Source organism: Scophthalmus maximus, chromosome 15 (genome assembly GCF_022379125.1).
Source record: "Scophthalmus maximus strain ysfricsl-2021 chromosome 15, ASM2237912v1, whole genome shotgun sequence".
NCBI classification, from domain to species: Eukaryota; Metazoa; Chordata; class Actinopteri; order Pleuronectiformes; family Scophthalmidae; genus Scophthalmus; species Scophthalmus maximus.
In genome coordinates, this window is record NC_061529.1 from 17,636,252 (window position 1) to 17,662,083 (window position 25,832).

General features: G+C 43.7%; 2 protein-coding genes across 7 annotated transcripts in view; one reads left to right on the forward strand and one right to left on the reverse strand.

Moving 5' to 3' along the window:
- LOC118285982 (CAP-Gly domain-containing linker protein 4) overlaps nt 1-12,080 on the forward strand; it is a 51,109-nt gene extending 39,029 nt beyond the window's left edge. For 2 of the 3 annotated variants that reach the window (XR_007032183.1, XR_007032184.1), the window contains one exon: nt 11,052-12,079. The gene's annotated coding sequence lies outside the window, so the exon portion shown is untranslated. Of the gene's footprint in view, nt 1-11,051 lie in introns of all 3 variants that reach the window. The other variant, XR_007032181.1, reaches the window with a different exon arrangement.
- The window catches only part of alk (ALK receptor tyrosine kinase), a 314,269-nt gene that overhangs the window by 6,859 nt on the left and 281,578 nt on the right, over nt 1-25,832 (reverse strand). For all 4 annotated transcript variants that reach the window (XM_035610012.2, XM_035610013.2, XM_035610015.2 and 1 more), the window contains exons 12-25: nt 20,498-20,663; nt 18,976-19,123; nt 15,366-15,476; nt 14,729-14,870; nt 13,558-13,725; nt 12,671-12,769; nt 9,676-9,831; nt 8,537-8,650; nt 6,208-6,394; nt 5,424-5,514; nt 5,114-5,178; nt 4,899-5,028; nt 4,047-4,144; nt 249-341 (exon numbers count right to left, since the gene is read on the reverse strand). In XM_035610012.2, coding sequence (XP_035465905.2) covers nt 249-341; nt 4,047-4,144; nt 4,899-5,028; nt 5,114-5,178; nt 5,424-5,514; nt 6,208-6,394; nt 8,537-8,650; nt 9,676-9,831; nt 12,671-12,769; nt 13,558-13,725; nt 14,729-14,870; nt 15,366-15,476; nt 18,976-19,123; nt 20,498-20,663 — 1,768 coding nt within the window. The remainder of the gene's footprint in view (nt 1-248; nt 342-4,046; nt 4,145-4,898; nt 5,029-5,113; nt 5,179-5,423; nt 5,515-6,207; nt 6,395-8,536; nt 8,651-9,675; nt 9,832-12,670; nt 12,770-13,557; nt 13,726-14,728; nt 14,871-15,365; nt 15,477-18,975; nt 19,124-20,497; nt 20,664-25,832) is intronic.

The window sequence follows — 25,832 nt, forward strand, 5'->3', positions numbered from 1 at the left end:
ATCTTTCAACAAAGTCACGAGATGGCCAATTTATTTTTTTATAGGCAGACGTCCTTCTACCAAATAATAAAAGAGCTCTAATATTGTGGTACTGTTTGGTTCTGCTCTCGGATTTTCATTTGTCACATCCTGTGGCTGGACACCCAGAATCTCACCTGGGCAAACAGGGTGAATAAACACTTGGGGTCTAACGGGTGGTGCTCTGTCCTGCTGTCCTATATCATTCAGTGACCTGTGTTGGACTGTACCTGTAAATGTCTCGAGCCATCCCAAAGTCTCCGATCTTGGCCGTGCGGCCGGCACCTTTACAGGTCAGGAGGCAGTTCCGTGCTGCAATGTCCCTGAGAGAAGAGAAGAAACAGGGTTTCAGGTCACGGCATCCACTCACTGTTTGTATTGATGGAGCATTGTCGCACAATTCCAACACAATAACTCACTCGCTGTGTCTGTAAGAGCTACAAACAAGCCTAAAAAACAAAACATGATAATTATGATAGTCAGTCTAAATAAATAGGTTCATGTAAAGTAAACTAAGTCTGGAAATTGGGCTTCTGTCAGATGGGATTTTTGAACTTCCCAAAAAGTTTGCTGATAAAAAACCCTGGTGGCCTGCCTAATTCTTCTTCTTGTGGGTGAAGTACTGATGCTTGAACAGAGTCTGTCTGAAATTGAAAATGGGAACTTTCGGCAGCAGGTTGCAACTGCCATTCAACAACATTTATAAATAACTCAAAATTGGAGTGGAGAAATATGTGGCTGCTCAAAAAGCACCGCACTGGCTCAGGCCGTAGTCTCTTCTCTAGTTTACTTTCTTCATATAATGTATTTGCATTAATATGCATAAAACCATTCAGAACTGAGTTGAGCTGTAAGTATCCCCGGGGCAAGCTGGCAAAGTGTACCGTCTCCTACAGTGTCTTTATGAATCTGCCCACACAGTACATCCAGGGAGAAGACTGAAGCGTTCCACAGTTGTATATGCAGGGGGGAGTGGGTTGGAAGAGAATAAAATCATAACATTTTTATTTACATTGTACTGGGTTTGTTATTCTTTAAGAGAATAGAGAAGTTCACACAAAACTAAAAACATTAATGATATTTAACTTATTATTACTTATCATTCTACTCCTGCGCAGGGACGAGGAAATAAAGCCCACACGCTGCAGTCGGCTCCCCAGACGTCTCACGTTTCTAACGTCTCATGAACCGACATCGTGTGAACACTAAGGCCAATGAATACCCACGATTTCATATCAAAATAAAATCAAGTGACACTGTTCAAAGAGGATCATGCGGCCGGGGAAGGGCTGGGAATGAAAAATGTACAACCAGCAGCAGCGCTGTTTCGTTAGTGTGTACACAGCAACACATTGTTTTGACGTTTGGTCGCCACAGAAATGACAATGAGGAGAAAGTAAGAGTTCAGACTGATTTAAAGTGAGGGGGTTTCAGACAGGGACAACACTATGTATGGCTGTCCCCTTTGCAAAGTGCCAAAAGTGTGTGCAGCTACTCACTTATTATATTAATGTACGACTTCCAAGACATTAAACAATTTTGTATGAAAAACCCCCAGAACAAAACAAAAACGACTAAGTGTATAGGGAGTTTGTTTGCTTTTTATTTCAGTCTAAGAAGGAAGAAGAAGTAGATTACTTTGCCTCAGTCCAATTTGGACTCAGGCAGTTAAATGAGATGCCGGTAAACTTATTTATCAAACCAGCTACAGGGAATTTTCTATTCAAGAAGTAGTAGTGAAACAATCAATCTGTTCAGGGGCAGTTCAACTACTTCAGGAACACTGAACCATTTCTATCAGCGCGCGCGCGCACGCACACGCACGCACGCACGCACGCACACACACACACACACAATCTTTTCTCATGAGATGCAGGAGCTGAATACAAGTAGCCCTTGTTTCGTGTCTTGGAAGAATTCATTCAGATGATTTGCTTTGCTCGTAGGCGAGGACCAGCCTTGACATGCAGCAGTGCATGTCACGGACGGCAGGCTGATGGATTAAGGGGAAGGATTATTGTAGACTCTGTACATGCCGCACAGTGATGTGAGAGCGGGTCGTTATTAAAACACAATGTTAACTGGCCTCATATTGTAAACCGTATTTACAGTATACGGTTTACAGCCTTTTAATAGGCCATTCTAGTGGTTTCTAGCAGGCTCTACACAGCTCTCCACGGTTTCCATTAAGAGTACTCAATCCTTTGTGGAATAAAGTAACCACAGAGTAAAGTCACAGGATCCACTGCCCATAATTAGTGTTCGGCCGATGCGCGGCTGCTACGATCGGCGATAGTTTTTTTGGGGAGGTACCTCTCTCCGGAACCATGTACCCAACGCCGTCGCGGTGCATCTACCCTAGGCTGCCGCGCTGCACGCCCATCGGGTACCCAACTCTCCCTTCTCCTCCGGAGAGCGGGAGGAGGATTCAATGTCTCCCACCCCGCTCTGCCGCTGGCTCCGGCCGGCTTAATCGTGGGTCGCTGTGGATGGAGCGTCCGGTGGGTTTGTGTCTTTCTCCTTTTTCACCAAACCCTTTGCTTCGTGGAAATTGACTTTTTAATCTCGGGGGGGGGGGCACCGACGGACGGGCGCGAGGCTCGTGGTTGCTGTTTTACGCATCCTCCACGTCCTCGTGCTCTCTCTGCTCGTCGGCTGGCTCTTCTCCCCCCGTACCCTCCTTCTCTTCCCCGCCTTTCCCCTCTCTGCTTCAGCAGGCTGGGACTGACGGCGCCGTCCGTCAGGCCCCGCACAGATTCGGGCGCGGCTGCCGGTTGACTTTTTTAGTCTCCGGTCTGACCGCGCCGCAGGCTTCGTGGGCGGACGAGTCTCGGTGCGGTGGGAACTCCCCAGATGCTCCAGAGCGTCGTGAGCCTCGTCTCCCTCAACCCAGGGAGGCGAACCACGGCCTTGGCCATAACCCCACTTTGACTAAGACCTCAGATCAGATGAGACAACCCGCTGAATTTAATTCTATTTAACTATTAAATTGAGGGAGCAAAAGTAGTATGGGCTCCAAATATCAGCTCAAGAAAATCAGCAGTCCGTATCAAAAAAAAAATCGGTATCGGCATCTTCCCTAAAAAATCTGTATCGGTCGTGCCTACACATAACACAGATCAATACCACCGTAGGAATGAGCAGAGAAACACGAGAGCCTGAGGAAGTTGTTCTCCGACAACTCTAACCCTGTGATTTGACCTGCAGCTCCAGTTGTCCCTCAGAGAAAAGGCTGCACTTTCTGAATAGCCATTCCTCATCTGCCTGCCCTTTACTCAACCCCAGAATAAACACACCCACATCAAAATGTAAATTAGCCTCAAGGACAGTGTTAGGGTGGATTTTAACATGGGGCAGAAAAAGGGAGGATGAGAAAGGAGCCTCAGGAGAAGGCTCCGTCATCAGGTGGATTGATAGGATTGTGCCTCTGTGGTTTTTCATCAGCTAATTTCTCGGAAGTCAAAGACTGACGTGCAGGAACGGCCTCACACTTCATTTGTCTGGATGTGATGGGTGGAGCAATTATGACATTTTCCCACTCTGACGTGCTTAAATCTCCTTTTTGACATTCATGAAGGAGGTTAATGAGAAGGCCTTTACATTTCTGTAACCACATCCTTAAGGTTCACCAACTACAGTGAATATGAATACGGAGCAGGGCGCTCTGTCGACTTGTGCCTTGGATGCCGACTGTAAAGAGACAAGCCGGCTTCTCCATCTGGCTGCTCTGATGCTAAACTCATCACTTGTCCTTTCTGTTATCATACGAAAGGCTAGAGGTCTGGAGAGTCCATATGTCACGCTTGGACAGCTGCATCAGCTCATAACTCTGAGCAGAAGTCAGCAGAGGAATGTGGGCAAAGTGTATTTCTCTCTCTCTCTCTCTTTGATCTGTTTAGGTGGGAGGTCTACAGGGCCACAGAATAACAATACACCCTTTCATAATTGTGCTGTATTTATGTATGCCAGCCCACTGTTGTTTTTGCATATGCATATTCAACGTGTGTGTGTGTGACCTGGTGAAGTACCTGTGTATAAACTGGTTTTCCTCCAGATACTGGCAGCCCTTAGCGATGTCTCTGGCCACGTTGAGAAGGTCCACCATGGTCAGGCTGGACGGGTGCTCCTGATGAAAGAAATGACAGACCTGACAAACCCCCTAAAGAAGATGGCAGTGGTATAAAACATGTCCTCACTTTTCTGTCGTAACACACCCTCAAAGTGCTTTTTACCACGAGTCACGTCCGTGTCTTGTCCAAGGACTCTTCAAAATACAGGAATCAAACCACTGACCTTCAGAATAAGGTCAGTGGTCTACCTCCTGAGCCGCTGCCTCTGCTTTGTAATGGCCCGAAACAGGAAACGCATCAAGACAATCACGTTGCTGCACTGACACGCGTGGCAAATATTTGACTGGCGTTTAAACGCTGCAGTTTCAAAGTAGTCTTTATTTTACAGTCACTGTTGAAAGTGCAGTCGTGGCTCTCCACATTCAGTTAGATACTGGAGGTGCCTGCTGTCGTCAGCCTGAAACAACTGCCTGGGAGCTCTGCCAAGATGTAGGCAGAGTGCTGGGACTTGCCTTTAAGGCCTTTTATACTAGTAAATATATATATATATATATATATATATATATATATATATATATATATATATATATATATATATATATATACACACACACACACACACATATATAAAGTACACACAGGCGCATGTTTGAAAATCAAACCAATCTAACTTAGATGCTACAGTCGTATGTTCAGTTCTAGGACCTAATGAGAAGAACAGAAGTGGCAGCTTCAGGCGGTGGGAAAAAAAATGAAATGCATAATTCAATAACAATGTCCTCTCGAGTGCAATACAGCAGGAAGTCTCACCAGTCGCGGTCTGGTCTCCCTCAGGAAAGACTTGAGGTCTCCTCCTGTCATCAGCTCCAGCAGGATGAACCTGGGCATGGCCTGCAGACTCACTCCGATACAGCGCACGATGTTCTGGTGGCTGAACTTACTGCAGGGACAGGAAGTGTGTGTCAGAAGTGAGGGCGCTGTACTAGAGACAGGGGACTACTGTTGATTGTTTGAGTGGCTCTTACCTGATGATCAGAGCCTCCATGAGGAAGTCCAATTCATCTTGCTCAGAGCAAACCTCAGGGAGGGTCTATTGTCAAAAAGACGTATGTATAGAAGTTATTTTACTTCAATTATAGTGCCTTCAAGCCTTAAAGTGCATATAAGCTATTGGAAATGAAACTGCTTATGTTCTCCTCTCCTGAGAAAAGGTATTTTCTGTGTAAAGTTGGTGTAATTAGTTAAGAGGGTCCTCAGGATCTGGTTTTATTTAATCACAGTTTGACCTTTGAAGAACAGAAAAAGTTTTGTTTCAGAGAGCAGGTAAGAATTCACCTTTACTGCCACTTGCAGTGGACTTGGTTCCCCTGGTATCCCCACTGCCAGCCCTTCGTACACCTCACCAAAAGCACCGTGGCCCAGCCCCCTGGTGAAACACAAACATCACTTATTTATGATTCCATTCATACTGTCCGTAGTTTATCTGACACTGTCACACGCGGGGACAGAAACAAGAGCAATGTTTAAAGTGAGATTTCTAGGCTGGAGAAATGAGAAGCAATTGGACATGTCCTCCCTGGATCTGTGTCCAAAGAACATGGACACATGGAGCCAAGTACAGAAGAAATGAGAGCCACGGAGGTAATCAGTTGGGCAGAGATGCTGGTCAGTATTCACCATATTTTAGCAGTGTCATTTGAGTCGTGACTTACATAGCTCTAGATGCTGGGAAAATATTCATGGGTCCACGAGAAAAATAATGTTTCACGAAGATTAAGAGCCGGAATGATAAACTGGTGAGCTATAAACACATGAAAGATGCATTAAATATTAAAAAAGGGCCTTGCAAAAATCATTTCTCAGCCGCTCGGATCACTGTAGCACACCCATGCACTTTGGGACTTATATATTTAGCACATTAATATTTCAGACTGTATTCAAACTGATTCTTCTACCACTATGCTCCATCTATAAGTCCATCCTACAGTATTTAAAGAAAATTGTACTTTTAATTGAACTGTGTCATTTGTCCTGTTTGCTGCGATTCTGTTGTCCGTGAATCAATAACTCATCATTCTACTAGACACCGGCACAGATTGTGGCATCTGGAACATTGTACCTGGTGAGGGAGATGTTTCGTCGCGGCACTTCCTTCAGGTCGCTGACCGAAGCCGTTTTGCCGGCGAAGCAGTAGTTGGGGTTGTAGTCGGTCATGATGGTGGAGGCCCGCAGTTTACTGAGCTTGCAGTCCGGACTCTGCAGCTCCAGCTGGATGGACTGCAGCTCTGTGTGTTTGCGCCTATACACTGATGAGATGAAAAAGAAACGGGAGTTTTATTTCTCGACAGAGATATCCTCTATTTAGAAAACAAAAAAACAAAACCTTTGACTCATCTTCTTGTCGAAAACGATGGCTAACAGCCAAAGCACACCGAGTGCAAAGCTTTAACCGTTATTATTTCTCTCCAGACCCTTTGCTTTCACAACAACAATTCTACTGAGAATGAATTCCTTTGTGTCTGTGGAATAGTGATTGCCCTCTGTCTGATACCAGATTTGTCTTATATATTCAAATATTCATGTTTCAGAATTCAACCCTCAGCATTCAAATCGGTCTTACATAATCACATTGTGTGCGGTTGATGAAAATGCAATCACATGCACAACGCATAAAGAAACATGCACACAACTGAGACCACAGACACTTTTTCCGCCTTCACACCACAAAAGAAAAGCACTTTATTTAGAATTAGACGGTATGAAAACCGTTCCCCCCTCTCGCACACACACATGCACGCGTTATTGTGCTCGAGGGCTCAACCTGGGTGTGAACGCATTAGACACTGGGAGGATTGTGTGTGTATTTATGTGTGTGCGGTGGATTTATTTATTTACAAAGTGCTGTCTAATGTACGAGTGCTGTCAGCCACCCGCTGAGCAGCCATCCGTCATTAGCATGTTTCATTCATCACTGAGGTCGTCCCACACCTCCCCTGCTCACGCCTCTTCCCGCCGAAATGTGTGCAAGAGCGTAGGTGGGAGTGTAGCCGTGTGCGTCGGTGTGAAAGTGTGAGAGTGAGCGTGCGTGTGTGTGTGTGTGGATTAGATGATGGCTCAATGAGCGCATATGTCTGGCTGTAATAGTGGAAAAGTAGGCAGGCGGACGGATGTCTGTGCCAGCCGTGAGGCTCGCTTCTCATTCTGACAACTACCTGCTAAGAGCCATGTCAGAGGAACCAGGTCAGACGATGAAGAACTGCGTGTCTGTGTGTGTGTATGTTAGTGAGAGTTAGAAGAGGAAAATACAAGTACTCATCAAATATGAACCTCTCAAACTTTTGGTAGCGCTCTCCAGCTATGGATGGTCATCATGTCATAATTTGGGGAGGGCAATATCTCAAATATATTTTATGTTTCGTGACTTGTTCTATGTGGAATGTAATTAATAACTACATTACAAATATTGAGGACACATTGCCATGTAAAAAAACAACCCCTCACATGTTTTCAACCCCATAACACAATGCATCACATTTTTACAAATGTGAAAATTGGTATCATGTTGCATCACACCTGTCGGGGGTTTGACTGACAATGAACGGTAAGTGACCAAAAACCTCAACGATCTGCTCTCCACACAGTAAACTACTACAGCCATCACATACAGTCAGGAGGACTGGATTTCAGACACAACCCATGGTTTTGTTCCCACTTGTCAATTTAATCATAGTGGGCAGCTGTAGCTGAGGAGACAGAGGGTCGTCCACTAACCCGAGTGCTCGATGGTTTGATCCCCGGCTCTTCTAGTCTGCGTGTAATTCGGCAAGACACCAGAAAATTGGTGAATGGGCGAAGTTCTCCATAATCACTCGTACGCATGGCTCGTGCATGAGGCCCATTATTTACATGTACAGTCGTATACAGTGTACTGTTGGACAGATGTGGGCTCTCTTAGGTGATTTGTGAGATAAGATTATTGACTATATAAAAAATAGACGTAGTCACAGGGTCCGGAAAATGAAGCCAATGCGGAAGTGCCTGAACCCTGTATTCTGTGGAATCACCAGCAGAGGCGACTCCACTGGTTGCAAAAATAAATCTGTTTCTATAGAAGTCTGACTCTACTTCTCATTTGATTTATACTGTCAGTCAATGGTCTGGTGGTCTCATTTAGAGTAAAATAGACAATAAAGCGCTGTAGCGTAGATACAGTGTGAGTGACAGCTGGTCTGTCCAATCAGTGCATGGTTGCAGGTGGGCACAGTTGACGAGCTCTCAGTCAGACCCACCCCAATTGTATGTCCATTTTCATAAAAGCCAACATGGTGCTGATTAAAGATGCGAAACTCGAGGCCTCAAAATGGCGGTTCACAAACCAACGGGTCAGGTAAAATACATTATAATTAATACTACCACATCATGTCTGACTGATGTGTGACAGTACTTACTTATCATGACTCCGGACACAGCCAGCAGCAGGGCAGCGATGAGGGCGGAGGTGCCGACAGACAGACCCAGTGCCAGGTGGGAGAGAGATGGCTGGGGGGGCTGCAGGGACACCACTGCAAGGGGAAACAACAGCGTCGCACAGTTGTTATCTCCCCCAGAGGAGTATTAACATTCACTTCTCCACTCTGATCCCCAACGTAATTAATGATGTGAAAGTGATGACACAACAGAGCTTAGGAGCAGCAACAGCCAGCGCATGTCAAGTAGTTTTCAGCCGAGAGAGGTGATCTCATCTCACTTGTGGAGTTCGAGGAGCAAATCTGCTCACAGAGACGGACCATATTGAGACTGTGACCTTTAATGACCCGGCGTCATAGAGTTATCTACTGCCTTGTCATAACTGAGAGCAGATTAGTAAATCATAGGGCAAGGAGACACTGGAGGTCATTTAGATATTATTGAGATGGTAATAGCCCCGTTATTTGCTTCAAATTACAAAGTGATATTGCGCCGTATTAATTAATTTGAGATCTACATCCCTATATTCATTTTTCATCTGAGATTACAAATCATAATTGAAGAGGCAATTCTAGATCCACAGGGGTTTGTCTACATCCCTTTGTTGCAGTTCAACACAAGAAAAAGACACATCGCTCCTGTGAAAGCTCAATGTTAGTCAAGGTTGACTTGGACTAATGGGCAAAGACAAAACTACATAAACTTTCATGACGCCCATTATGAAATCTAGAGTACAATGTCACTACACGAGTATCTGCTTTGATCTGACTGCAGCACAGATATGGAGGGTTACAAATCGCAGGACAGGACTCGTACTGCTTTAGGTTGATCCATTTCCATTAACAGGTAAGCTTATCCAACGGAATAATTATTATTATGAATGATTAAGGCACTAATGAAAAACGTTTCCTCAGATAACACAGAACCTCCCAGGCTTAATTACTTCAGTAGATTAATTTGCTATCTATTCACCGAGTCATAGTCTATAACAGGTACAATTACATGCAGCTTAATTCATTCCTACGTTTGAATTCATTTCACATATTTGTGTGGAACAGAGCGAAACGAGACATTATTCTTACTCTACTACTACAATACTGTAATGTACTGTATGTCCGACCTGTGGCGTTGATGCAGGACACTCCGTCTGGGGCCAGGATGAGGTCATCGAGACAGTAGCAGGCAACGCTGTTCCCGCTCTCGTGGCATTCACCGCTCTCACAGTGGCTGCAGTTCTGCACAGGACTGATGATCACCTCACCGTCCCCCTCCATAGCTTTACACACACACACACACACACACACACACACACACACACACACACACACACACACACACACACACACACACACACACACACACACACACACACACACACACACACACACACACACACACACACACACACACACACACAACAAAGTCACAAAATGTAATAATGTCATCACCATGAAATATCTTTGTATGTTCAATCAAATGCAGATTTGTTGCGAGAGATATAGATCGGTGTGTAGATCAACCCTAGTTTCCTGCAAAGGCAGGTACATGCCAAGCTTCATATTTATGGAAAATGCATGTGATTTCTGTAGATGATGATTCTGCTCTGGTCTGACAGACTGCATGTTCAACATTAGAATTCTATTCGTGGTCAACAGGTGTATTGCCGTAGCGTAAATGTTCACAGCTCACTTGTCTCCGGCTGCTCTTTCTGTTTCATCACCAGCTTGATGTAATGTCATAAAGAGGGCTCCCCAGCAAGAACAATCCTTACGAGAGGAAATGAGTCATAGCTGGTTTGTCATATTGTGTGGGGCGCAGTGAGCTCGCACAATTTCAGCCCGATCTCATCTTGAACTAGATGAATTCCCTGATTGCGACTGGACGTATGTTAATCAGTCTAACAATCTGCTTTTTTGCTTTGGCCGGAACAAAATCTGCAGATGCTCTGCTCTCTGTGGTAAAATTGCTAAATGTTTTTAAATAGATTTGACAACATCCTTTACTTTATCAGATTCAAAAGAAAGCCATTACCTTAATTTGAAACCACAGCAAGTGGGGACAAATCAGTCTAACATGAATCAGTTATGGGCCGGTCATGAAAACTCGTGCTGTTCAGTAAGCGAAGCAAATGCAGTCATCTGCAGAATTTATTTTCTCTCATCGTCCTCTTATCAGCTTTATAAGTCCAAATACATAAATCTAACCCAGAAACACTTGAAAGGTTTCCAGGGAAGAATACAAATGTGCAGATGCTAACCGCATACTAATGTCATGGTGACACCCTGCAGCATGGGTCTTTACATGTTGTCCTGTTACTCTTTTACTGGGATGAGGAAGACGACGATGGCTTAAGGAATTTAAAAAATAAATAATTTCTTGTTTAATGATTTCATTATATTTTGCCTTGAAACAAATTTAAAGCATAAAAATAAACAAGGATATATGTTCAGGTGAGTAGTTTTCCCTCCCCTAAGCTGCAGTTTCTCTTTTATGCAGGTGGATCGAGTGAGCTACAACCTAGCCTCTTCCATGCAGTGTATGACTGGATCCCCTCGTTCCCTGTCTGCATTAGTCTTCTGTCACACTGCATTCAGAGGATTATTCCTCTGTACTGAGACTGGCTGCCCCTGTCAACATCAATGGAACCATCCCCTTCTCAGGCCTCTGAATGCTCACAGCATGGTTGTCCGGCCTTACCTGCTGCTTTTTCTTCTTCGAGCTTGAGAACCTGCCTGTGCAGTTCAAGCTGCGAAGGAAATAAACTGGCGTAGATATTTGTGAAATACAACATCAGAGCACGGATGCCCCCAAAGCCTGACCTTTACACTGATCATATTGCTTTCAGTTATCAAATTATAGTATTCCATGCTTTGTGTTATTGTGGTGATTCAGGCTGTTTGGTAATTCACCGGTTATCAATCATCCCACTTTCTCTTTTTTATGCAAACACACTCAAATTTTCACAATGCTTTCAGGCTTTCAGTTTCTAATGCAGGAATATAAAACCTTTAAGAGATGCTCAGATCAATACAGACTTGTAGATGATGGAGATTGTATTTCTGATATCCATCTGTGTTATCTGTGGACACTTGTTGCTGGACAAAGAACACGAGTTTATGGCCTGGTCATCACTGTGGTTGTATCCGGTATCTCTGACTGCCCCCCCTGAGCCATTTCATATTTCATGTTTTGGATGTAATTTTACTTTTATACTTTGCTTTTACTGTTAATCACTTTCAACTTTAAAAGGTGCTGCATAAATAAAATTATTCGAGATGAATAAGGATGTTTAATTTAACAAATGAATAATTTTATGCAATTTGACAAAACAAAACAAAAACACATTTCTCTTATTTACAGCTGAAGTTCATTCTGAGAGTCTTTTTCCCCGGGAGGAAATGAAGAAAGGTGGATGATAGATTTGAGGCCTGTGGCGGCGCTGCCTCACTCGACAGCATCACCACTTTGAAAGCTCAATGGGAGAGAGAGATGGGTGCATACTTTAGTAGAGACCAATAAAAGACAATTTTAAAAAGCACTTCATCGTCTATTTGCCATTTCCCCCACCTTTTTTTTATTTCTCCATGGAGCTCAGTGGAGAAGTAATCTTAGGTGATGTATGGCTTATCACTACAGCTGAAATTTCAGACCGTGTTTTTAGTACCTGTCAAGTTCTAATGTACAAGAAGAAAAGCAGAGGTGGTCAGCAGGTTTACACTGGATGGTTTTACTTTTTCCATTCCTCCTCTCTGTCTGGAGGCATGTTAATCAATAAAAATAATATGTTCCATCGCCTCTGGATGGAATGAAAAGCTCCTGTTTCTCGCCCTCCATGGAACAACCGTCAAAATCTGCTGTACATGTTTACAAAGTCCTTATTTAAGGAGAGATGTATTCGTATCTTCCTATAGAAATTGATTTTGTTATGTGGGTGTGAAATCTTGGACTGTAGAAGGCAAACCAGATACTCCAGGACAAAAACACTGATTCCATGTTTTGTACAAACACATTAACTCTCACATACAAACTACAAAGGGATTAAATGCTGAATACAAATGTGCTGACTGCTAAATAGCTGTATCTTTGAAACAAGGCCTAGAATCATTTCACGTTACCTTTTAGAGGATAGAGGAAGGGGTCTCCTTCTGGGCCAAGGAAGGACGTGCCATCATCACCATCATTTTTGGGGTTGTTATCTGTGGACGTGTTGCCACCTAGAAACAAGGAGGTCCACCACAAGGCATTTTAACAGTGACAAAACCTCAGTACCAATTAATCCCTCAGATGCACTGTTTATCCTTTTGAGGGTCGCCATTTAGCCAATCCCAGCTGACAGTGGGCGAGTACACATTATTATTATTAGTCATTGAGCTGATGTTCAATGACGTCCAATTAACATGAGGTACATTCAAAGGGAATTAGCAAAATCATTTAATAGCACATTTCACATACAATCCAGACATGAGAGCAGAGGGCGAGACACAGGTCGTCCTCTGCTCTCATTTCACATCTCTTTTTTCCATATCCAGTGTTATATTTAAATATCACCCACTTTTCACCCTTGTACCTACCAATGTTTTGTAATGTAGAGTAACAGTTATTTGCATAATGCATGCCACAATATTTGTTTTAGTGTTATTCACATTTCTTCTAATTTAAATGTGGTCCTTCGTGTGGACCATCCATTACTTTAATGAGGACTATACAAGTTTATATAAACAATCACAGCGCTTAAGGGTATATGCTGAGTATAGAGATAGAGATACAAGGTGTCACATTTTTAAACTGTGTTTAAAGATTTGAAGGCTGAATCCAGATTGAGCTACAGTTGATTGAGTAGTTAGAGCGAGAGAGGACCTGACCCCTGTCACATTCAGTATTAAACACATACAGCATGGTACTATTAGATGTACATTTGGGTCATACCTGACAGCACAAGATGATTTATTTATTGAACTTTTTCTGGACATCTCAGAAAAATCCCGGAGATCTCTTGACTAACCTCTGTAGCCTCCGCCGCCCCCACCGGACATACAGCCGCCCCCGCCGCCACCGAAGCCGCCACTGGTCTGCCAGAACTTTTGACATGCCTGCCCTCCCTGGCCCCCCAGCACCAGTGGTCTGCCGCCCTGACTGACAGGAGCACTATCATTCCAACCGCCGCCTCCACCTGTCACCAAACACACATTTGATACGACGTGAAGGAATGTGTGTGTGTGATAAGGGAAAGGATGAGCAAGGCAGAGAGAGACAGTAGTATTGCAAAAAAGATGCTAAATACATGTGGCATGTCTGTGGGCACGTGCACACATGCACTAACACACACACACCACGTGTTAAGAATATGTACACACATGCACAACACCCATTAGTGATAACAACGTAGAGTAGAGCAGAGACCACAAAAACATAAAAATCTTGTGTAAGAAACCTGATGACGAGATTAAATTTACAGCTAATGAAGTTTAATTAATCCCTCCCATATTCCTGAACAACAGCCAATTTAATTTCCCCTGTTTTCCCCCTTCTCCTTTGAAGCCTGAGCTATCCAAAAACAAAGGCCACATCACATCACACTAGCAACAAATTTCCCCCGGACATGCTGAAAATGTAATTTTTCATTCACGAATTTCCTCAAAAGTAAACCTTGGACTTTGAGAAGACGTAAGAATCAATATCTTGTGTTTTCTGGGACGTCCGTCCACCCAGAGCACATGAATAATTGAACCTGCATGGTTTGCAGGGTCAGTTCTGTCCAACAAAGAGGACAAAGTGCTGTATCTACCAAACTCCTACATTAAGACAGAGGGACACGCCTTAAATGGAGGTGTTTTATAAGTACAGTTTGACATGAAAAAACACTTCCACCTCAGGCTGCCTGTAAACCCGGCTTATGATTGTGACGATGGTTCCATGTAGAAAGGAACAGACCACACACTACCTTTCTCATCCTTCGGCCTGGCAAGATAAGCCATAAACATTACAAGCCAGTAAAGGGGCTTTAGTCACCTTCTCTCATCTATCATGGTCTCTGCAGCTCATACACACTCACATGCTCTCTCATTAACACTCCCTTGAATGTATTACCCTACACAATCATGCAGCCACCACACAATCAGCTGCTCACACGTACATAAGGTACAAACACACATCAAAGCTGAGCAATAGAGTACCTGCTGCGCTGGACTTCCCGTTGCGTCCCGGCTGGTTGGGGTCATAGTCCATCTGCTCCAGCTGGGTTTCTGATTGGCTGCTGTAGCCGCGGCCTCCTCCCCCAGCAGCAATGATGAGGGGGTAGTACACGTCTTTGTTCACCTGGGTCATTGGTGTTTTGAGTCACAGTTACGCAGATGCTTCTGCTCCTCACAGGTAAAACAACATCTTGGGAAATGCACTTTCTGAGACTCGCATGAGACGACTGCTACTATGAATCAATGTGAAGCCAGAAGCAGCAGCCAGTTAGCTCGCCACAAACAGCAGCAACGGGTGAGAGAGCTCTGCTTTAGAGGAAAACCTTGGTTTATTAAAGACTGGCCTGTTATCTGTTCAGTTATCAGAGGAGAGAAGAAAACAACTCATGTCTCCCTGGCGGTTTGGCTCCAGTGCTTCATGATTGTCGATATACAGGGTGCCAGCAGGCTGCTAATATCATCTTTTCTCTCATATCTGACATGATGTATGTTTTCTACTTGTAGCAAGAGGAACTTGACACCTATTTTTCACTGGAAAATCATAAAAACCTCCATAGATCACATGCAGTTATGATATCCCTGACTCCCTGTGTGCATCATTCCCTCTGCGGCTTCTTACCTTGTATACGTATGTCGCCCCGCCGCCCCCTCCTCCGCCGCCTTTCACTTGAGTCTTGTTCACCATTGGGCTGCTCTGCTCCACGCAGATCTTATTCAGTAGGCCGTTGGACTGCAAGAGGGGAAGAGAAATGTCAGTTCACTGGAGAATTGCTTTCACGGATGTCGAGTGGAGCGCGAGAAGAATGAGCAGTTGCCGACCCCCAGCTGCCGTGAGTCGTAGGTTCGAGCACTGCAGTGGTTCACAAACAGCACGCAGAAACATCCAGATCCAAACTGGAACGGAAAACCAAGGACCAATGTTCCCTTTATCATAATGGTTTGGATGTTTACTGATTTCCTGTTTTTCCCTAGATTTTTTTTTTTTTTTACACGTGAGTCTGACAATGCTGTTGAGCTGTTTCCTGCTCACTGTGTTAGATTCATGTCCCTGACTGAATACTGTAACGTGTCTGGAGTTGTTTCAAACTTATTCATATTGTATACACACTGTGTAGTTAATTATGCTGTGCATGTGTAAATAAGATTGTTAATGTGCTTTTGAAATGACCCGCCCCCCCCCACAATGAATTTACCATTGCTGTTATTCTACCATTGAGATAGCAACCAGGATAAACAGTAAACTAAGGCTGTAGTTAACAATTATTTTCCCGATTAATCTAATGATCATTTTCTGTTTAGTCAATTATTCCTTTGGTTAACTTACCAATACATTAAGTAAAGTTACAGGCTTCATGGTGATATGGTCAGCTGTTCCATTTGAGGTTTCTCACTTAACACTCATTTCATTTCACTTATTTCTCTAAGTATTTATTCCATCTAAATACAACTGTTTTATAACAAACACTCTTTGTAGTGCTGCGATGACGTCAGAGCTGCCGGTAGGGTAGTGACAGGTAGCCTTTGTGCAAATGGGAGCTGATTTATGGATCAAAATACAACTTATCGTAAAATAACATTATAGGTAAGAGTTAGAGTGTCGCTGTTTAATGCAAATTTGAGCATCGCCTGACTTGCATGAGTATCTGATTTTGCAGTCTTTTCCTCCTGGGGAGATGTGCTTTCACTTTCTCCATGGCCGTTTACTTCTTCAACATCGGTAAATAACATAGAGGAAACTGTAACCAATTTCACTGGGGATGAGCGTAAACAGTGCGATGCGTCGAAGCATTCTGCGCAAATCAGCGAAATTCCCGTAATAGATTACGTCAACGCGTCCTTGCAGCCCTACAGTAAACACCTGTTTATTTCTATCACTATACTTGATAATAGATTCATGTTCATGTAATCTGGTTGATAGATTGAATTTTTTACTCAATACCAACAACAATGATAATCTTTGTCATCATTGCTGCATGTTAAATGAGTTGAAAAATATGCATTTAATCTTAAAAAGGTAAAAAAAAAATAAACGACCTGAAAACGATTGTACTGGCATTATGTGTTAAGACGAATTTTCATGTTGACCAATAAAGACAGTCTGTCTGTCAGTTTGTTGTCGTTCCTGTCTGCTTCCCAGAAGTACAGCCTCTTTATTAAAATGGAACTGGACATTTTGTTGGCAAATGATGTCAGATGCAGGGACCTTGGCACAGCTGAGTTTTTTTGAATTGATGTATCTGCCTTGTGTGTGCGACCATGCTGAACTGCCTGGAGCCAGTCCTGTCCTGAGAGCGAGAGGGCATACGTTTTCCTCCCCTTACTCTGCTTGAACCTCACACAAACTCACAGTTGCTCATCGCTCCCTCTTCTGTTTGAACCCAAAGTTTGAGGGGGGCTGGGAGGGAGGGTGGAGGCGGGACTTTAGTGACTGTGATTGACAGGTAGAGGGGGTAAAAGGCAGTGGATCCAATTGTTATGGGAGAGTCTTCTCCACTCTTTTCCTCCTCTCTGTCTGTTCTGTCATTGCAGCTTCTTGCTTTAAAGTTGAGTATGTGTCTGGGAGAGAGAGTGAGAATGACAGAGAGGAGCTTTGTGTGTGTGTGTGTGTTGTGTGTGCAGTTGAAAGAGAAAGACACGCACAGAGAGTATTTGTCAGGACAAGGGGGGTATCAGTCCTCTCACCAGAGGGAACTTAAGGTGTGAGAAAACACTGATCTACAGCCCAACACACGTTCAGAGCGACTCTTTGGAGAGGTGCTCTCTCCACTGGGGGGAAATGAGAGGAACCTTAAACGACTTCGGTCTCAGTCCCCCTCTGCTTTACTGAGCACTTCAAGACACAGTGTTACAACCTAATAACTAGATGACAGCGGCGAGGAGCCTGGTCTGCAACGCTTCACATTCTGCCTCGTGAACACAAAAGGCCCTCGTGCAGCATGGTATCACTCTATAACAGCCATGCTGAAAGAAGGGCTTCTAAATATGCGTTCATCTTCTAACTGAAAAATATTATTTTCATTTAAAATTCAGTCAGGGCTTTTTTTTTTACAGGAAGGTTTTTCATTTTTGATATGATTTCAGTAACTGTTCCATGTTTTAAGCTCTGACATCTTTTTTTAAGCAAAAAGGTAGAGTGGTTTTATGGCATTTTACTTCTTATTAATATGTAAATGTCTTGGGTTCCTTTGTATACAAATATATCAATGGACAGAGAGAGAGAGAGAGCGAGAATGGTAGAGAGAGAGAGAGAGAGAGAGATGGAATCCTCCAATGATAATGTATTATCTGTAACATGTATCACAAAGGCATAAAAATACCTGCAAAACCCTCAAACTAATAATGTGTAAACTCTAGAGAAAGTCATGTATTTTACTGTGTGTGTGTGTGTGTGTGTGTGTGTTTAAGGAAACATTTCAAATTCTGTTGGTAATTTCCTGGATGATTGTCGTTTCATCAGCAAACCAACTCATCGAGGGACCGGCCTGAATGTTGGAATGTTTGAATAGCAGATGATGGATGGTTTCACTGATGACTGGAGGGATTGTGAGGGTTTAAGTCTCAGTGTTGTGAACTGTGGGAGGACGCGTGCTGCACTGCTGCCAGTGAATGAACTCCGGAGCATAATGGATGACAGCCACCCCTGGCAAAAGAACACAAGTACGCTTCAGAGAGACAATGGAGAAATCCGCAGGAGCGTCGATCAAGCACTTAAACTGTCGCTGGTGGCCATAAAATGTCACCACTTAGAGCATGGGTGCCCAAATTGACGTCTAGGGGCCGCTCGGGGTCCATGGGGTAGATTGTCAGGGTCCGTGAAAGTTATGTTCTCTGGACAGTGTGACAGAATGGTGTGTCTAATAGTTTCTGTTCTGCCACTATCAAGTTGAAAAGTGTGGTCAAGGATATAATTCAGCCAAATACATAAGCAACTTTAATCTTCCTACATTGGATTTGTTTGGGGAGAAATTGCTAGTCTCATTTGTGCAACCATAAAAAAGAAAAATGATTAAACTTCAATGTCAGAAACTCGTTTCATTGCAGCATTTACAGCTATTTTATAGTTGATTAACATATTAACTGTATTATAATTATTCACTTCTTAAAGTTGATCTTGCTATTGTACATGCATATCTTGCTTTATGGTAAAGTGTAGACTATAGGTTATCATTTGCTGCTGAGCATCTATTCACTGCATGACAGTTGAAGAACAGAGAATAAAAAACACTCACGTTGGGACATGCGTCTTCTCCCTGTTGTCCCACCAGGATGTAAAGCAGCTCGCCTCTCCTCAGCAGAAAGTCTCCCGTGATGTAGACACCATGTGACCGGCTCATGGCCAATACACTGCGACCGCCAGCTGCACCGTAGGCTGTGATCCTGGCAGAGACAAACAACAACAAACACAAATCACAAATAAAAAATAAAAAGCAACAACTCCTTAGTGTCATAATTATTCTAATGAAACAGGGAATGGAACATAAACATGTATAGAAAGAAAACTCAACTATCATAATGCATTTATTGTATATTCTAAAAAATCCAAATATTTGATAGCGTGACACACTATTTTGAAGAAAACAAACACAAAACAGAACAGAACAGACTATGATGCCCGGGAACACAAACTGGCCGGGCAGATACACACCTTTGCAGCAAAAGACACTAATTTCAACCGTTCAAGTTTCCTTGCCAGGAAAAAAAACAACAGATTGATTGGTTTTTGGGAGCAATTGGATATTTCTCTTCCCTGGTGGTCGAGCTTGGTGGGGCGAGAGAGAACGTTGCCCGGTGCCCAGTAGCTACCTCAGCTGTTTGCCTAATGACTTCTGGGAGATGCCGAGCGCATATTCATCTCGGTGGCCGTCTGTCAGCTTCGTTTACGAGCTCTGCCAGCTAAACTGGGCCACACCAACACCACAATCGTGGCAATTGTGCAGTTAGTGCGGAGACAGAAGGTGTTTTTCTAAAACTCTGGGACAGGTGTTTAGTCAGTGATGTCCATGTTGCTGCATGTTAGGTATTTTAGGAGTCAAAGGTTTTAGTTGAAATCCGTGGTGTGTGCGTGTGTGTGTGTGTGTGTGTGTGTGTGTGTGTGTGTGTGTATGTGTGTGTACGTCTGTTTCTGTGTTGATGTGGGAGGCGAGCAGCTTTCAAGTCAAATCCAAGTTAAACACCTCAGGTTGTCATGAATGCCCACAGGAGGAATATTGATCCTGCATGAGGTAGTGGATATTACAGCATTAATCCTGTAGCAGCGCACGGTTGGAGGTCAAGGCACCGAAGTGCGTTTTGGAGGTATTTTCAAGCCTTTAAGGCCACCGACATCGACACGGAGGTGGTTGCTTTGAGGATTTCGGAGTCAGGTTTTGAGTGAATCATGCTATTTAGCTGCTGTTACTCCAGCCTCTGCTGCAACAATCTGAGAGTGATATTTCTCTGTTTGCTTGTGGAAGATTGATGTCCTGCTGCTGCACAGAGGAGTGGAGGTGGGCGAGAGGAGGAGCCTGCATTGTTACGAGCTTGCACATTGTGCGCTGATGCCCAAAAATGAGGTGTGTGTGTGTGCTGTATACATGTGTTAAAAGCTTATGTGCCCAAGTGTGTTTAATGATTGACCCGGCAACACAGTGACAGCTCCGAAAGGGATCGAATTGATACAGAGTGGGTGTTGACAGGAGGTTTGTTGTACAAATAATGATTAGGCCAGATGTTTGTGTGCTCAGGGGCCTTATACCGTGACATCAGTCTTACCGGTAGGTGCCGGTTTCCGGGACCCGCCACATTTGAATGCCTTTGAAGGGCCCTCGGGTGCCCACTGTCACGTTGACATTGCTGTTCCTGTAGAAGTTGAGGCACTGAGTGGGCGTTGGGCCTTCTGCGCCCAAAGCGCCGCATGTATGAAAACTCCATTTTATGGCTGCAAATGAAGAAAGAAAGAAAAATATATATTCAGCACATCATAAAGGCACACAGCTGCAGAGGCTCACCCGCTGCATTAAGTCTCACGTGAATTTAAGCAAACTTAAAGATTATAGAGGGACTGAATTTCAGTGTGCACCACAGTCATTATGGTTCTATTTGTCTCAAATTCATTCCACTTCACATTCCCCACTACTCCACTTTCACATCAATAAAACCCCAGATATACAGATATGTAGCAAATTATTACATATTGGGGAGCAAGCTTTAAACTGGAACCCCTTGTGTGGGATGCTGCTACTATCACATTCACTGAGGCAGGGAACACCGAGACAGGATCACAGGTGACAAACATTTCTCCTCATTTTCTGTGTAATCCCATGTGTTGGTGCTAATTGGAGTTCTTTTCTCTGTAATTAGCACAGGATTAATCTAGTCAGATGGACGTGGAAGGACTTACCGCCGCAGTACTAAATCCTGATTTAAGGCTTGTGAACACGGAGCTCTGAGGACGACATCAGGGACTGTTGCACCTCTCTCTGTTCTCTCTCCCTCGGCTTGGCAGTGAACGCTCTAAGACTACTTATCATTCATTTCAGAGCAGGGCTGATTATTGCAAATTTGAAGAGCAGCTAAAGTCAAAGTCATTTCTGCAACAGATTTACTCACGTGGTGGTTTTTGTTACACCAGACTGTAATGCTGTTTGCAATTGGATACTTTCAGAATGGGCAGACATTGTTTTGACGTCGTCCTTTGAACGGTGACAGGATACACTCAGGAAAGAGAAGAGACATCGTGAGAGAAATCTCATGATATCACATGAAGAGTGCAACTTGAGCTCATGATGCTCACCACAAAAACCTTTTGCTGCATAGAGATGACAGTTTTCACCAAGAACTCTCTGCACTATATACTCATTTTGTGTGTTTTCCTAGAAAAAAAAATAAATGAGAGTATGCATTGTAGGGATGTAATCATTTTGTAGCCATGAAAAACATTCATCCCGAGTGTCCGTTATTGTCGCTGCCCATTCCATATACGAGGACTAGTATTTCTGCTGAAGCGTGGATGATCAGCATGTTGTCATATCCGTGAGTCTGAGCCTCATGGCTGGTTTGGTCCAAGGGCACCTGCTAAGTGATCCAATGTTCGTTATTTATATTGGCCTCCACTCTGTTCCCCGCAAACACCTCCTGTGCGTTTGGTAAAGTGCTGCCAGCAGACACAATTTCTAGCAGGCTGATACTTTGAGAAACAACATGAATCACTGATATGGAACAGAGCGATTTGGAGTTTAGCCTGTTCTTACCAAAATACACTCCAACTGTAGAAAAAAAAACACTGTTGTGGAGGGACTAGAGCTCTGTCTGGCTCCCATTCAGCAGCAGTAAATTGAGTCTTCTAGTCAGTATTTTCAACACCCAACAAAGTAACAAGAGTTAAGACTACTGGGAATAAATCCATCACCGGAGCAGAAAAGCCTCCAAAGCCAAACAGTGCTTTAGACGTAAATCTCAGCGTACTTAATGGGCTACTCTGAGATGGCAATCTGTTGCGGTAGAACATGCTTAAGAGAAAGAAGTGAAGGTAAGATATATTAGTCAGAATTTTGCATCGCAATTTAGTTTTGAGGGAAGGGAATTCTGGGCAATTTAATACGAGTGAGGCTCTTGTTATGTAGAGTGAGCTTGAATTTTTGACATTGTGTTGAAAGTAACCGAGTCTTCCGTTCGATTTCTCTCTGCCGTCTCCCCGGGGTGTGGTCGGTTACACACTTCAACCCGGCTGATTGATCTTGGTGGGCCATCGATATGAGCGCACACACGCCACCGGTGTAATAAGCCTGTGATAGGCACTTGGCGGAACAAACAACAACAAGACATGTTGCTCTCACAGATGATAGTCTTCTCTAATAAGTGTTGTGCACACTCGTCAGCCCTTCTGACCTGCAACACGCACATCCCTATACACATAATGGAAAACATCTACACACACAGACATCCCTGGGGAGACTCAGACTCTGCCCCACTATTATATGAATCTGCTTTTTGGTGAACTTTGCCACAGGTGGTACGCCATCATCATAACAAACACTGGCCTCTATCAAAGAAAGGGCCAGCGCTGTGCACACGGTCATCAGTGACGAATTGTTCCACATGAGCCGAATAAGAAGGAGGAAGAGACAAAGAGTCAAAGGGAGAGACTCACAGTTTACAACATGTCTGTGATTGTATTGATTGTATTAAAACTAGACACCAGTAAACATTTCATTCTCTGTAAATGACAGAGGCGGTCTTTAGTCCAATCTGTAACAATTAAACAAGCGGGCAGTTAGGCTGCAGAATTAGATTTAAAATTGCCAGAATGAAGCAATGTGATTATGTCAAGCATCAATGTCCGAGATGTCCAATTGTGCGCTGCGACAGACAGATGGACGTTCAAACGGACAGATGGACAGCGCTGTCATAACTCAGTGTGAGAAGTCATGTCGTGTCAACCTGCTTTTTCATGAAGTCCTGGGTCATTCATTCTCTAATTCTAATGGTTTATTTGGGTTTAGCCATGAGTGGGTTACCCTGCTTCCATATGGGGGAAAAAAATACAACTGAGCTGATCAGAATTTTACAGGCTGGACTAAGGCCACGTTCAGACCAACAGTAGCCCTGTGTGAAACAAATGCAGTTATCTTATAGATTCGAATGAAGCCAGTCTGTCAAAAAAAACGCTGCTTTAAAGAAGCGATCCGTTATTACACTTTTAAACAACGTGTTAGTTCAGCATAATCCAACTGTTGACTTAACTGCTCTGATCAACCACAGAGAATGATGCAGACTGGACAGGAATGTCAGTCACTAATACTGACTGGGGACGGAAGAACAGCCCACCTCCTCTAAACTGTTAATCAAAAGGCATTTCAGTCAAATAACCATATTATTATTGAGCTGCATGTTGGCATGATTTCCACAAATAACTACTCTCAACAGTAACAGACAAACACTTTGGCTACACATCTTGTTCTAGTTTTTTAAATGTTAGTTTGTGTTGCTCCACTGCTTTCCATTCACATTAATATACTCTAAATGGGTGCAAAAAGAGCACAATTAATGCATTTGGTAACTTGTTTTTTATTTAATGCTTGAACATCTCTTCCGGATCTTAACATACATTTACGAAATTCCACTTTTAAAAGACAACTTCACGTACCGCATTTACATTTCTACACTGCTGTTCTCTGTTAGCGTGTGTCCTCCTCATCCAGTGACAGTTGTCCTCCTTGGACTGGCCATTAGAAAGATGGATCAAGGCTGGCACTCGGTGAATGGTTTTGAATGCTAAACGCACAGCTTATGGAGCAGCCGCGTCCAATTAATTACAAAAGAGTCTTTTGTGTGGCACTGCTCGTTATCAGTCTCATATCTGTCTTAGTGACTAATGTGCTCTCCCTCCAACACCCACAGTGACAACAACCAGCAAACTGAATGCTGCATGCCAGTGTTTATGTACAAGTAAACAAAGAAACACAGACCCACGTCTTCATTGTGCGGCTAATTAGTGAGCACGGAACGGCCAAAACTGCTTTTTTTTGCACGCAGCAATTCAGGGACCGACATCTGCTGTCATCTACTTTCAAGGGCCAATCGGATTGCTTCAATCACCGTGCCTTCTGTCTTTGAGTTGATGCCAGTTTACTCAACACAACTGGGGTGTCTGTTGTTTTCTGACGCTATTGAAGAGGAAGTTGAACACCTTGATATGAAAATGGGCTGTCTGTTTAAAGAAGCTAATGGTTTTGAATCTTTTAGCAAATGAGGTGTAAATATAATAATATTTTGTTGCTTCACACACACACACACACACACACACACACACACACACACACACACACACACACACACACACACACACACACACACACACACACACGCGCACACACACACACGCAGACTAATGGCCAGAGAAAAATAAGCCCAGAGCTGATTTTGAGGTTAGTGACGCGTTCCTTTCCCATCAGGAGAGGTAATCACAGAAAGAAAGGGAAGCAGGCTCATCTAACTTGACTTTTTCACTTCCCCCCAAAGCAACTGATGAGTCAGCAGTGAGAGGCGTGTGCCACACAGTGGGGCAGTGGTGAGAAATGAAAGTGGCTGTTGCCAGAATAGTGGGGAATCAATGGAGATGAGGGCAGAGGACAAGAAGAAAGAGATGAATGAAGGTGAAGTTACGGTGAAGGGGAAAAAGAAAGTGCAGGAGCTAGAAGTGGGTCAATAGACAGAGATTTAGCCGAATGCTGACTGAAAGTCAAGCCGGTGGGATGAGACAGCAGTAATGGAAACTAGCACACAGTCAATAAGAGTTTTAAATGATGAAGATGGTAAACAAATGGAGAAAAAGAAAATTCAACTAAATGTGCTAGCTCCAGATGCTCCCGCAGAGAGAATGGAGCGATAGAGGGGAGGGCAAGAGGAGACAAGAGATGTTGACGCCTGGTGGGGTTAATCATTGAGCGTGTCGAGGGAAGAAGACAGCCTTGTTGGAGTGACAGGTCTACTGAGCTAAAACTCTCATCAGACCTGCCGTGCTGCTCTACAGGCGTCAAAGCGTCAACTCCAGAAGGGGAGAAGGTGGATGCATGGCGAATGTTAACCACTCAAGGCTGTCTTTGAAATGGCCAACGAACGAGAACAAGTTCAAACCCCCCCCCCCCAGAGTTAATATCTATGATAATTACAAGGGCAAGAGCAGTGTGATCTCAAAGTCCCATGTTTCTCTGAGGAGATTTAAGTCGGCTGGCTTTATTGTAATCACACTGAGTTATCTGTGTAAGCACATTCAAATAGCTTTTTCCCTGGTGCTCCTGCATCATCAAACTCCTGTGAAATAGTCTTATAACACTGGATTCAAAATGTTTTAGTCGAGTGCCACGCTCCCTGCTCAGCAACATTTTCCTGATAGACTGAGTAGCCTTTTGACGTAGACGTTTGCTGACTGACCAAAAATTCCCGAAAATGTTATCAAATCCTGTTCGCTGGCCAAACATTAGTCTGATGATTTTACTATCTCCGTCTCACCCTGTGATGATTACAAATGCAACTTAACGATGCAAGCAATTATTAGCCGGTCTGTCAGTGAGTATGTGAGTGTGACTGTCTAACCAGTTTCAAATTG